A 14,584-nucleotide genomic window follows, 5' to 3' on the forward strand; every position below is an offset into this window, starting at 1 on the left:
ATTGGGGAAATGAATAACTAAACTGGCCGTAGTGAATGAGTGTGTACGGGTGTTTCCCAGTGCTGGGTTGCAACTGGAAGGGTATCCGCAGTGTAAAACGTATTCTGGGTAAGTTGGTGGTTTGATTCTGCCGTGGCGACCCCCAGATTAATAAAAGAACTAAGCCAAAGGAAAATGAATGATTCTTCATTTGTTGACTCTCAATTTATTCTCCAATTTATGATCCATATATTATTCCAAGATCTGTGCTGCTTGTACTTAAAATTGTGACTTATAATAGTAAAAATAACACCATTCTGGAGATTTTTTTGGGGAAATGTAAATGTTTTATGATCAATCTACTTAAATGAGTTGTGTTAACTTAATAGATTTGTGTTGCGACAATATGAATGGTGTTTTTAAAGTTTATATTGACTCTAAATGTCTGTTTCACGTTATTGTTTCTTTGTTTACTCTCTATACATTGATATAACATTATAATATACACATGCAGCGCTCGGCATATACAAGTTCACCCCTTTTTCTATAGGAAGCCATACAATATTATATTTGTTCATTGAAGTCAGAATTATTCGCCCCCTTTTGAACTTTTTTCTCTTTTAAATATTTCCCAAATGCTGTTTAACAGGGCAAGGAAATTTTCACAGTATGTCTGATAATATTTTTTCTTCTAGAGAAAGTCTTATTTGTTTTATTTCGGCTAGAATAAAAGCCGTTTTTAATTTTTCAAACACCATTTTAAGGACAATATTATTAGCCCCTATTATTTTCGATAGTCTACAGAACAAACCATCATTATACAATAACTTGCCTAATTACCCTAACCTGCCTAGTTAACCTAATTAACCTAGTGAAGCCTTTAAATGTCAATTTAAGCTGTATAGAAGTGTCTTGAAGAATATCTAGTCTTATATTATTTACTGTCATCAGGGCAAAGAGAAAATAAATCAGTTATTAGAAATGAATTATTAAAACTATTATGTTTAGAAATGTGCTGAAAAAATTAAACAGAAACTGGGGAAAAATAAATAGGTGTTCTAATAATTCAGGGGGGCTAATAATTCTGACTTCAACTGTACATTAGATTAGTCGGTGCTGAAGCCAAATCTGGAGCTAATCTAACAGAATAACATGTGCTAACGCTCCAAAAACTAGTACAGCCAAATATATGCTAGGGGAAAATAAAAAATAAAAATGATAAAAAGAGCAAAACAAGAGAAACAAAAATATATATGTATATAAAATTTTGTTGAAACTTTGTAATATAAATAAAAATATTCATTTCTAAAATGGGGTGTACTCATGTATGCTGAGCGCTGTGTATTCATTTTCTATTTACTCTCTAATAATTCTCCTTATATTAATTTCCATTTTACTCATGGAATCACCAGGACCATTCACCATCGTGAATTCTTCTTCTTGAGTTTCTCTGTACTTGTTAACAGAGCTGACGCTTTGAGACTTACAAGGTCACTTACACAAGAGTCCCAAATACAAGAAAATAATAATAATCCACACATTTGGCTCCTTTTCTTAAAGAATGTGTCCAATAAATGACGAGAAAAGCCACAGTAACTCCTTTTACTGTTCATAAACAAACGTTTTATGAACGTCTTTATGGCGAGCGGTTCCATGAAAGTTGCATGAACTGTGGGAAAGGTTTATTGTGCTCGTTCTGATTGTTGACTCAAGTGCTCTTTGAAATATAATTTCTAGGAATGGACGAAAGCACTAACAGATTGGCTGATGTCCACTCTATAAATTACATATCCTCTAGCCATCCTTATTTTGCACTCACGAAATGCACAGTAGTTCCAGTAAACACGACCCGCATGCCGACATCTGATTGGCTGGATGGGGGACGTGGGCGTGTGTTTACCAAACACTGCGGTAAAGATAGCTGGAACATTCATGATCAAGCCGGTTCACGTTCCTAAAGAAAACCCACATCAACACAACATATCCGTGTGTCAACTCACAACAAAAGTAGCAGATATTAGACAACACCCTTATGCTGGTGCTGCTGGAACAAATGATCAGCTTACATCTAAAACACAACAGCCAAATTAATTAAAATCAGTTAATTATTTATTTATTTCCTTTATTTAGCCAGGAGATCACATTGAGACAGTACTGTCTCTTCTTCCAGTGAGACCTGGTCAAGATGGCAGGCAGCACATAATTGGTAATTACACTCAAATAGTGTCAGAAATTAATTTTACTTCACAGAAATAAGTTTCCCAGTGATGGGTTGCAGCTGGAAGGGCATGTGTTGCATTACTAGGACTAATAACTGTTAAAAACGCAGCAAATTAGGAGTTTAAGGCAAACAATTTAGTTTATGGTTTGCTAACAGCAAGAATTCCCTAGTAGCAAAGAATTTCTGGCCCAGATTTGGCATAAAGCTGGCACAGCAGGCATTCATCTGGCACTGGCATACAGCATGTGGGCCAAACATGGCCCGGGTTTGGCAGAGGTGGCACCGTCTTTAAGGTGGCACACAAGATTTGGGCCAGATGTAAAACGTAGTATTTGCCCCAGATTTAAAAATGTGATAAGTGGGCCATGTGAGTTTGGCCAGTCTTGACCCACATTTAAAATACACTAAAATCATTTTTGAATAAAGAAAAAAAATTCTACCAATCAGGTCACTTTGAGAAAAAGCGTGCCCATAGTGTGCCTAAAGCGCATCCCTTCATGTGTTTATCAATTTCATTGCAATCGTGACACACCAACCTATCTGGCCCAGTTCAGGCCCAGTTATGAGTTATTAACTTGGCTGAGACTTGGCCCAGATATGGTCCATGTTTGGCCCTTGTCTGGAAGCCAGATTTGGTCCAGTCATGTACCGTAATTCACTGCGGCATGTGGGCCAAGCAAAACCTGATTGTGTGGGCCAGAGCTGAGCCAGAGAAATTTTGCTATGTGGGTTGCACCTTAAAATAAAGTGTGACCAAAATAAGTTGACATCAACTTAAAAGTTTGGTGTAATAAGGTAAATTTACACCTTTAAAAACCTGCAGATTTCCAGTTCCCACTGTGCTTTGTGCCAGACAATTAAACTAAGCACTGTAATGAAGTCCCACATAGCAAAATTTCTCTGGCTCAGCTCTGGCCCACACAATCAGGTTTTGCTTGGCCCACATGCCGCAGTGAATTACGGTACATGACTGGACCAAATCTGGCTTCCAGACAAGGGCCAAAAACGGACAATATCTGGGCCAAGTCTCAGCCAAGTTAATAACTCATAACTGGGCCTGAACTGGGCCAGATAGGTTGGTGTGTCACGATTGCAATGAAATTGATAAACCCATGGAGTGATGCGCTTTAGGCACACTATGGGCACGCTTTTTCTCAAAGTGACCTGATTGGTAGAATTTTTTTTCTTTACTCAAAAATGATTTTAGTGTATTTTAAATGTGGGTCAAGACTGGCCAAACTCACATGGCCCACTTATCAAATTTTTAAATCTGGGCCAAACACTACGTTTTTCATCTGGCCCAAATCTTGTGTGCCGCCTTAAAAACGGTGCCACCTCTGCCAAACCCGGGCCATGTTTGGCCCACATGCTGTATGCCAGTGCCGGATGAATGCCTGCTGTGCCAGCTTTATGCCAAATCTGGGCCAGAATTCTTTGCTACTAGGGGTGTTATTGTGTGTGTTTAGATTAACAGGGAGAGTTAAATAAGTGTTTACAATGTATTTTAAAGTAAACTTGTTGATATTTCTAAACCAGTAACTATGACTTTTAACCTCTTAATTATTAGTTATTAAGGTTGTAGCTGGGTTGGTTTAGATATTGGGGAGGATTAGGGATGTAGAATAACATCATGGAGAAAGTGTTTACCTCTTAACCACACAATTAATCATGTGGTCACACTTTATTTTAGGATACACTACTTGGTTATAATAAACCATTAGCGATGATTTCAACCTCAGTTAACTGCTAATTAATAATTATTAAGGTAGTTGGGTTTAGGTATTGGGTAGGATTAGGGATACAGAATAAGATGATGGATAATTTTTGACAATTTAGTGCCATTTCGTCTGTTGTTTTGCCGTATTTGATTTGATTTGCTGGTTAATAAAAGAGAGATGAAAAATAGCCAAACCATAACAACAACCAAAACCAGGCCCGTGCAGAGATCGTCCAAAGGGCATGTGCAGGATAAATGTAAGGCCGTGTTGGGGGGGCGTGGGTGTTAGGGGGGGTCGAGCACGCGTACTCAAGAGCAGTGTTGTCGTGCGCCTACTGAAGGGCGGGATGGAGGGTGTGTCGCGTCGCGGGGGCACTTTTGATCATTTTGGAAGGGCATTTTCTATCCAAGACTAAAAAGGGCATGTGCACTGCACAGGTTGAGCCCTATGTGTGCACGTGCCTGACCAAAACACACGAAACAATATGATAAAAAAATGGTATTGGATAAATTGGAAATACGTTTTGGCAAATGGCAAATAAATTCCCAGATATTGTGTGAATTAGACAAAGAATATATAAACTTTTAATTTCTTAAAACCCTTTTAAAATTCCCTGATACTGTAGAATTCCCATGACCTGTGGGGACCCGGCACAAATATTTTGAGCAATATGAACTTATCAGGTTTACGGTGTATGACAACAAGCTGTTTAACATCCATTCCATCTAATAAAAATGAAAACATCATAAAAGGGTTCTCTTTACATTTCCACGACATCCATTATCTCGCTATTACATTTTATGTCTTGTCATAATGACCGATTTGTTCATTGATGTCGAGTTTCAGTTCAGTGAAATCTTCTTATCAGTTTTTTCCACAATGCAAACAGGTTTACAGAGGGAGATAGTGAGCGGTGAGATCCTTGACTCGATCTTTGTAAACACGACTATTGGGAAAACTATTAAAGTAATCATAAATAATCATTTGCATAGACTGGAGAAGATGTAAAGTAACTAGAGTTGTAATTGGATGATTGTAAAAGAACACCTCTGCAATATATTGCTTGTTTTTCTTAGACAGCAGTGAAATAATAGCCCCTTTCACACATACAGACCTTTCCGGAAAATTGCCGGCAAAAAATTATGGCTCTGGCCATAATTAACACACACACAAATACATATTTAAATTTCATTTTAATCATTTGTTGCATTTACTGATGTAAAAACAGTTTGTTATATTGTAGAATGTTATTTTTGTTGACAGTGTACATTTAATGTAATGAGCTGAAGCTGCCGATCTCTTGTGCAGGTATGCAGTTATGATTTTTATTTTGACAATGTAATATGTGGATTGTCAATGTTCACATGCTGATTTTTGTAATTGTGAGATCTAGTTTTCTCTTTCCCTTTCCTGTCTTCGCGTCCTTCCGTGGCGCCTCTCGCTGGTTTCCTCCATCGTTCATTCGCCTTTTCTTTTCCACCTTTACCTTGAACTAAGGAGTAGCTATAGAACTATCGGAGCTGAAGCTGCTGATTTCATAATAACATTCTCTGTGCAGACCATAGACTGTAAAATATATGGACGTAGTATCCGTGACGTCACCCATAGGTTTCTGAAGAGCGCAACAGAAGCCACAAGTAGGCGCGGCCAACCGTCGCCATTTTGTTCGCGCGTCATCACACCCACGGCAGGATACCAAACAAGGGCAAAGAGGAGGAGAGTGAGCGGAGCTACAGACACCTGCTGGCATTTAGCTTGGACCTGGTTCAGACACACTTTACTTTGGGAGAAATGCTTAATACTTTATCACCTGCGACTCGTTTGTATTCTGACCACTTGTGCTTGGTTGTACACTACATCAATAAAGTGTTTAGACTTTTAAAAACACTGCTGTAATACATTGAGCCACTAAACATTGTTCTTATGACGTTTTTCAACAGGAGGAAAACAAGAATTACTTCCAAACACTTCAGATATAGTCTGTGTTAGTTACTGTAAGACTATTGATGACATCCAGCATAACACTGTATGACAACGCTTCAGATGACTGTTCTAGAGCCTACAGCTAATCAATTCATCAGATTCTGGAGTGCATTAGAGCTCTAAATATAAATATAAACCATAAATGATCTTAAATAAAACAAATACATGTATAGAGATGGTATATAAGTATATAACTTTACTCACATGGGAAACGGAGGCCACGTGAATGGTTTGTGAGCTCAATTAAGTGCACTCAGCATGCCATGCCATCTAATAATTGTAGGAAACAAGTCCAAAAGGCAGTTGAGTGTGTAAAGCCACATAAAACAACACAGAAATACGATAAATATGCCGAGCTCAGTGGCTAATCTGCAGGATTCAGTTGAGGTGACGTGACGGCGACCAACGAGACCTAGCTGTCACTCAAGTGGCCACGCCCTTAATTATGCAAACTTAATATAACTTAATATAAAGGAAACGGATGAGTTATAAAAAATCCCCCCCCTCACAGTTGTCATGAAGGGTAATATTAGCTGTATTAACCAAAATCTTTTTTTGTACAGGCTGTAAACATCTTTTATTCTGCTGTAAAGTTGGCCATTCTAACAGTGGGCTCAATTGAAATTTGCTCTGTTTTGGAGCCAGGAGCGGCCAGGACTAGCGGAATTTCAGATGAATTGCAGTTTTAGTTACTTCCGTATTGGCTTCCTGAGAGAGAGCGGGAGGTTGCCGCTTGGTGCAGACTCAAAATGGTGTCCTCTCGTCATTCACTAAACGCAGAGCAAAAAAAAGTACGGTTACACTCGAAAAACCTCTTTGTGTGTTTATTTATTTTGTTTTTATTTATTTAGTTAGTTAGATGCTTCTGGGGAGTTAGACATCGATCGGATTTCGTTCTTTTCTTTACCGTCGCCCACATCCCTTCTGCCAGCTCTCGCTTTGCACCGTCTTTGTGTTTGTTCCAACCATTGTATATAATGTAAATACTATATTTTTGCATTACTTTCTTTTTCTTATTTTTTATCAAATATTTTGTTCACTTGGCAACTGTAAATAAAGTCAGTGTTTTGGGCACATTTGCTTATGGTTGTCTTTGCACTTCATTCACTACATTTATACATTTATTTTATTTGTACCTCAAATGTCAAACCCCATTCCCCTAGACCAGGGGTCATCAATCTCGGTCCTGGAGGGCCGGTGTCCCTGCAGGGTTCAGCTCCAACTTGCTTCAACACACCGGCCTGGGTGTTTCAAGTATACCTAGTAACACCTTGATTAGCTTGTTCAGGTGTGTTTGATTAGGGTTGGAGCTAAAATCTGCAGGACACCGGCCCTCCAGGAACAAGTTTGGTGACCACTTCCCTAGACTAACATCAGGGTTTTTAACAGTTGGTTTTGTTTGTTATGCTACAAAAACCTTGTAATTTAGTTACAAGTAAGTAAAGTTGTAAGCTATTTTACATACTTATTTCGCTATGTATTATTTCTTATAGATTATATTATCTTAAACTACTGAAATGTCAATAAAAGTCACTTTGTTAAACTGTAGAGTTGAATTTTCAACACCAACAGAGCAGAGATCAACATCCCATAATGCAGTTCACAACCGGAAATAAATGGAAAACACTTTACAAAATCACAAAATACAGAGACTGTTTTTATATATAAAGTATCTCTGCTAAAAAATCCAGCTTAAACCAGCCTAGGCTGGTTGTAGCTGGTTGACCAGCCTGCTTTTAGAGGGGTTTTGGCCACTTCCAGGCTGGTTTCCAGCCATTTCTAGCCTGGTCTAAGCTGGTCAGGCTGGAAAATGACCAGCCAAATCCAACTTAAACCAGCTTTACCAGCCTGGTTTAAGCTGGATATAGCTGGTTTTGGCTGGACTCCCAGCTTGGCTAGACTGATCAAGCTGGTTTTAGCTGGTCATCTCCCAGCCTGACCAGCTAAGGCCAGGCTGGAAATGGCTGGAAACCAGCCTGGAGGTGGCCAAAACCCCTCTAAAACCAGCCTGGTCGACCAGCTAAAACCAGCCAACCAGCCTAGGCTGGTTTAAGCTGGATTTTTCAGCAGGGATTATTGGTCAATATTTTTGACTCACGTATTGCCTTTTCACGTAAAACTGGTTTTGTGCTCCAGGATCTGATTTAGTTTCTGTCAGGACCACTATTATCAAAGGTAAAGCATAATTAGCACACATTAGTTTGGGTTGGGGTGTGGTTCTTTTCTGGGTTCAACTCCTTGGCGTTGTATTTCTAAAAGCAGAAGTGTATTACATGAGACCGTGTTACCTGATGTGAGCTGGATTAACGACACCTGCCAGAACTAATGCTACGCTTCATTTATGATGCTCTCAGTGGGTGTTTTAGTTTTCGGGAACATCCAGAACATCCAAAACTGTTGCTACACAAACTCTCTATTTGCCAGATTTGTGACTGAAATCTTGAGAAACCAGTCGGTTGATATTTCTGAAGAAGGCTTCAAAGATAGCAAGAGAACACAATACAAAGAACTGGCAGTCAGTGTTTGTGTATATGTCTAATAATGGGTGTGTTGATCATGGGTAGGCTCAATTAAGGTATATAAAGAACTCATTTCCTGACATCCCAGTCCGATCATCTCGACTCGACTGTGATTTCTATGAATGCGTTGAGTGATCTTAGTAGAGACTGAAAAGCTTGACGATGGCCAAATATATTGAACGCATCAGAAATGTAATCCCGGGAATGCGCCGCAGGGACAGCAATGTCCCCCATCAAGGGGACGTGGCTGTGGATATGGGAGAGGCTGATTTTGGCAAGAAGGAAAATCAAAAAATGTCCATCTACAATCCCCTCGACCCCGTGCCGAAATATGACTTTTACGCCAAAGACACGTGGGCAGGACGTATTAAAAAGAGCAGACCTTCACTGGATGTTCTGCGCAACCCAGTAAGTCAAATCTCTATACTTTATTTTTGTTGAGTAAACAAGGATCCATCTGCTAGCTTTATTGTTCAGAGATGTAGTAAATAACAGGTATACTGTAGATTAGGACTACACGATATTTAAAAAACTGACATTGTGATTATTTGTTTAGCTACAGTGTTTGTAATGCGAAATTGAATATAATTTCACCATATAAACTGAATAGTGAGCAGATGGTGGTGCAATGGTTAGCACTGTTACCTCACAGCAAGAAGGACGCTGGTTCGAGTCCCGGCTGGGCCAGTTGGCATTTCTGTGTGGAGTTTGCATGTTCTCCCTGTGTTGGCGTGGGTTTCCTCTGGGTGCTCTGGTTTCCCCCACATGTGCTATAGGTCAGGGGTTTTCAAAGTCTAAGACAGTGGGCCTCCCTTTTGACACAACTTATCCATTGGCGCCCCCCTCCTCCCAAACACGCACACACACACACACACACACACACACACACACACACACACACACACACATATATATATATATATATATATATATATATATATATATATATATATATATATATATATATATATATATATAAAGACACAGACAGATGTCAGACTGTTAACTCACTTTTATCATCATTTGCATGAAAGTGCATTTATTTACAGAGTAACAACAAGTATTTTAATATAACATTTTTAAAACTAGGATGATGGTTCAATATGAATAAAACAGATCCAAGAACTGTTCATCCCAGTCAAAACAGTCGAAGTTTTGCGGGTCTCATGCTGTCATTAGCCAAAATATCTTGACAAACCACACATAAAGGTCGTGGTTCATCAGCTGGTCCTGTCCATGTAAATCCTAAACTCAAATACTGATCGTCATATCGTCGTCTTTTGGGTTTAAGCCCTGAACTTGAAGGCTTTGAATCGGGGGGTCTCAGAAACCAATCCATTGCAGGTGCACACATAGGGCTCAACCTGTGCAGTGCACATGCCCTTTTTAGTCTTAGATAGAAAGTGCCCTTCCAAAATGATCAAAAGTGCCCCCGCGACGCGGCACACCCTCGGTCCCGCCCTTCAGTAGGCGCGCGACAACACCGCTCTTGAGCGTGCGCACGACAACACAGCTGATCAGAACGCGCGCGACAGACCCCCCCCTGTAATGGCGGGCTTGCCAAACAAAAGCGAATTCACAGCTATGGCCTTCTGGGTAAAAAAGGTTTTCTTATTTTTGACGTATTGTTTTTTTTAGCTTTGTTTAATTAAAACGTTTAAATATAATAAAAAATACATATAATAATTAAACTTAATAATGATATTTTTATTATATATTTTTCCCGCGCCTCCCCTGACATGCTCTGGCGCCCCTCAGGGGAGGCGCGCCTCACACTTTGAAAACCCCTGCTATAGGTAATAAAGGGGTGAACTAAATTGGCTGTACACTGTAAAAAATAAACGTTATTTCACAGGTAGTTGTCTGTTTTTTTTTTTTTTTTACAGAATTTTCTAGTTTTTTTTTTTCATTTTACGTTATTTTATTCATTATATTATTATGTTCTGTAATAAAAAATTCTCACATTAAATTTACAGTTATTGCTTGTATTCTGGTATTACGTTATTTTTCTGCTTTTTAAAGGAAATTTTTATGTATTTTTAGAGAGTAACGCATAGTTTTACATTAATATTTACAGATTATTCCTGTAAAAACAGGGAAACACAAATTCAGTCAAATAGTTTTTAGTAAAGACAGTAAACCAATGAAGATTACCATGAGGTCAATAAAGCCAGATAATAGCCTCTTGTTTGTAGGCTGCATATAATGCATGCACTGTAAACTATGAAACGTTTATTTTACTACTTTAACAATGTTGCTATGCGAACTGTGACGATTACCAGTGATCTAGCGGCTGCGGATCACTGGAAAACTGCACACGTTACATTAACGAACTCCCAGCATGCACCACACACATCCAGGTTTCTCATTCTAACTGATTACACACACAGTCAGACGATTGTTATAGACTGATTTCAAGGACTGTAAACTCAGCACACACAGACACATCGTTCCTGAGTCTTAAACTGTTTAGTGAGCATTATTTAGTTTGCTGCCTTTACGCTTGGGATTATCTGTGCACTTGTTTGTTTCTGTTTCAACCTTTGATTGCAAGATGATTCTCTTAATAAACGGCTATTTGGTCCTTAACTTTGTTGTGCAGGCATCCTCGCATAACACTAACCTTGTTTCTGTTGTTAAACGATGAGCAAATGTGTTATTTGTTAAAAATAAAAAAAATTAAAAATTTGATAACAGTTTTGTATTTTCTCAAGAAAATTGTTTTAGAGTTTAGCCTTATTAAACTATAGTAGTTTATAGTTATATTTACAGTGTTTTATGACAACAGCAATTATTTGTACCTAAGCTTTTTTCAATCGTTTTTTTAAACGTTTTTTTCCAGTTTCAAAGGTATGTTAAAAGTGGAAAATTTAATGGAATATTTAGAGATTTTGTGCATAATTGCTCAAGTTAAACTTTATAATTACAATTGCAACCTGCATAATTAAAGTAATTATCCTTAAAATCACATTAATTAATTGTGTAATTACAGTAACAACCTGTACAATTGCAGTAATAATTAGTAAAATTGCAGTGATAGCTTGTACAATTACAGTTAAAATCTGTAAAATGGCATTAATAACTTGTAATTATGGAATAAGAAATTATTAAACATTTTTTATTCTGACAGTTTTTTTTTCAGTTTTTACAGTAATTTTCTGGCGTCCCTGCTTCCAGAAAATTACCTTTTTTTTTTTACAATTTTTTTTTCAGTGAGTGTGTGTCAATGCAGGAGTGTATGGGTGTTTCCCAGTAATGAGTTGTGGCTGGTAGGGCATGCGCTGTGTAAAGCATATGCTGGAATAGTTGTCGGCTCATTCCGCAGTGGCGACCCCTGATAAATAAGGGACTGAACTGAAAGAAAATGAATTAATTTCTTATGCCTGAATATTTTAAACTGACTTGAAATGCGCACATTAACAGGCTGGAGAAACACACAATTGATAAACGTTCGGTAACTTTATGGTTTAACTTTGCAGCGACTCCAAAAAAATCAGGAGTGTTTCCAAATGTGGCTCCTTGTCAACTACAATACCGATTCGACATTGCAGACCACTATTGCGGATCACACATTGCAGATTACGATGAATGTGCATATTGCGATTTTGATGCTGAAGTGATATATTGTGCAGCCCTACTGTAGACTGATAACAGCAAAAGGCTGATGCAGGTGAGATAGAGTATTCCCAGGACAAGCATGGGTCACCAACCTCAGACATAATCTAAGAGGGCTAGGCGGGAAAGTAAAACAAGGCAACAGGTTTAAGTTTGAGCTGGTGCTAACAAGTCCAAAAAAAGATCCTCGATGTTTTCCAATCCTTTTGTTTTGATCATCTATTGGTCTTATGGATTCAGGTGATGTCAGAGTTCACCAAACCTGAACTTTCCAATGCAGCGACATTCAAAACTTAATGCACAAGCTTTTATTTATGGTCTGCATGAATATGAATGCAAATCTATTGAGGGGCATCTTAAGACGAATAGGAAATCCAAAAACATGAGCAAGAATCTAAACACAGGTAATTAGATTAGACTACGAGTTTACACAGAGGTCTGGAACGGGCTCCGTAAGCACCGATATCAGCTAAGAAGTAATAAGTGCATGCAACAATTTGCACGTAATACTTGGTCTGGAAGGGTTTGAGAGTCAGAGTTTTATAGCCTGCTGATTGGCTGCAGGTGTGTGCATGAACCTGAAAACGAACATGGGAAATATAGCTTCTCATGAGCCAGCGTTGCTCAATCCTGGTTCTGACAAACCAGCATGCTTCACATTTCATGTGTTTCTCTTTTCACGTCAGATGATTGTTCTAATTCAACAACAAGTGCCCTGCAAAGTGGACTCTACAGAATGTTCCCAAAATATAAAGATTATACGTTTAGAGCTAGGTATCGAATTCAGGTGTATTAAATAAGTGTATGGCTGCAGCAGGTGGGAGGGTCAATCTGTACTTTAGAAAACACTGTCGATTGGGTTTAGGGAAGAGGGTGGGCAGGTCAGTTTATGCTTTTTAAAACACTAAGGATTGGGTGTAGGGAAGGGGGTAGGCGCCTCAATCTTTGCTTTTGAAAACATTGTCGGTTTTGGTTAGAGAAGGGGGTGGGCAGGTCAAGCTGTACTTTTGAAAGCACTATCGGTTGGGTTTAAGGAAGCAGGTGGGCAGGTCAGTTGGTGCTTTTGAAAACACTATCGATTGGGTTTAGAGAAGAGGGTTGAAGGGTCAGTTGGTTCTTTTGAAAACAATATCGGTTGGGTTTAGGGAAGGGGGTGGGTGGGTCAGTTGGTTCTTTTGAAAACACTATCGGTTGGGTTTAGGAAAGGGGGTGGGAGTGTCAGTTGGCGCTTTTGAAAACACTCGATTGGGTTTAGGGAAGAGGGTGGGAGTGTCAGTTGGTGCTTTTGAAAACACTATCGTTTGGGTTTACGGAAGAGGGTGGGTGGGTCAGTTGGTGCTTTTGAAAACACTATCGATTGGGTTTACGGAAGAGGGTGGGTGGGTCAGTTGGTTCTTTTGAAAACACTATCGGTTGGGTTTAGGGAAGGGGGTGGATGGGTCAGTTGGTTCTTTTGAAAACACTATCGGTTGGGATTAGGGAAGGGGTGGGTGGGTCAGTTGGTTCTTTTGAAAACACTATCGGTTGGGTTTAGGGAAGGGGTGGGTGGGTCAGTTGGTGCTTTTGAAAACACTATCGGTTGGGTGTAGGGAAGAGGGTGGGCAGTTTGGTTGGTGCCTTTGAAAACACTATCGGTTGGGTTTAGGGAAGGGGGTGGGCAGATCAGTTGGTGCTTTTGAAAACACAATGGGTTGGGTGTAGGGAAGGGGGTGGGTAGGTTGGTTGGTGCTTTTGAAAACATTATCGGTTGGATTTAGGGAAGGGAGAGGGTGGGTCAGTCAGTTAGTCAGAGGCCTCTTGTGGGTTTACAATGGGAAATTTGAGATCTCAGAAAGCATACACTGCGGCATCTGGTGGATATGCAAAAACAAATCCTGCAAAAAAAAGTACCTCATGGGACATATTTTATGCTCTCAAAAAATGTATACGAGATTATGCATCCGTAATGAGCCTGGGTTGCATTGTTTATGGCAGGGGTGTCAAACTCAATTCCTGGAGGGCCGAAGCCCTGCACAGTTTAGTTCCAACCCTGTTCCAACACACTTACCTGTAGGTTTCAAACAAACCTGAAGGGCTCAATTAGTTTGATCAGGTGTGTTTAATTAGGGTTGGAACTAAACTGTGCAGAGCTGCGGCCCTTTTGGAACTGAGTTTGACACCTTTGGTTTATGGCAACATCTAGATTTTGCTGTTGATTCACTCACTGTATGTTTCTGTCAACAGCCGGATGACATTACACCAACACCAGATGAAGAAGATGGACGGCCCAAAGTCAAGCTGGTCCGCTTTGGGTGGGTTCTAGGAGTCTGGGTGAGAAAAACACAATCATAAATGTTACCTATAATATTCAAGTTATTATTATTTTTTTATAAACTTTTATGAGTTGCCTACTTCTGTTAGCAAAATAAGATATTCTGAAGAATGTTGCAAAAAAAGCTGCCACTGACTGAAATAGTAGGAGCAAAACATACTATGGAAGTCAGTGGCTGTTTTGCTTATTTATATGTTCAACAGAAGAACTCAAACAGGTTTGTAACAAGTGGAGGAGG

General features: G+C 39.3%; 2 protein-coding genes and 3 long non-coding RNA genes across 6 annotated transcripts in view; 3 read left to right on the forward strand and 2 right to left on the reverse strand.

The window, feature by feature from the left end:
* Positions 1-14,584, reverse strand: part of LOC147842925 (uncharacterized) — a 959,952-nt gene that overhangs the window by 811,768 nt on the left and 133,600 nt on the right. The window lies entirely within an intron of this gene.
* si:ch211-225k7.4 overlaps positions 1-14,584 on the forward strand; it is a 494,418-nt gene that overhangs the window by 151,514 nt on the left and 328,320 nt on the right.
* The window catches only part of si:dkey-88n24.3, a 285,177-nt gene that overhangs the window by 119,488 nt on the left and 151,105 nt on the right, over positions 1-14,584 (forward strand).
* LOC147842940 (uncharacterized) overlaps positions 1-14,584 on the reverse strand; it is an 84,181-nt gene that overhangs the window by 1,368 nt on the left and 68,229 nt on the right. The window contains exon 17 of the long non-coding RNA XR_015495257.1: positions 14,240-14,341. This is a non-coding gene — a long non-coding RNA (uncharacterized LOC147842940). The remainder of the gene's footprint in view (positions 1-14,239; positions 14,342-14,584) is intronic.
* Positions 8,508-14,584, forward strand: part of slc12a10.2 (solute carrier family 12 member 10, tandem duplicate 2) — a 46,207-nt gene continuing 40,130 nt past the window's right edge. The window contains exons 1-2 of one of the 2 annotated variants that reach the window (XR_015494851.1): positions 8,508-8,828; positions 14,259-14,345. Coding sequence is in view for 1 of the 2 variants with exons in the window: in NM_001045001.1 (NP_001038466.1) it covers positions 8,583-8,828; positions 14,259-14,345 (333 nt within the window). In the remaining variant the exon portion in view is untranslated. 2 annotated transcript variants of the gene reach the window in all.

This window comes from Danio rerio, chromosome 7, assembly GCF_052040795.2.
Source record: "Danio rerio strain M-AB ecotype USA chromosome 7, GRCz13ab, whole genome shotgun sequence".
Lineage (NCBI taxonomy): Eukaryota > Metazoa > Chordata > Actinopteri > Cypriniformes > Danionidae > Danio > Danio rerio.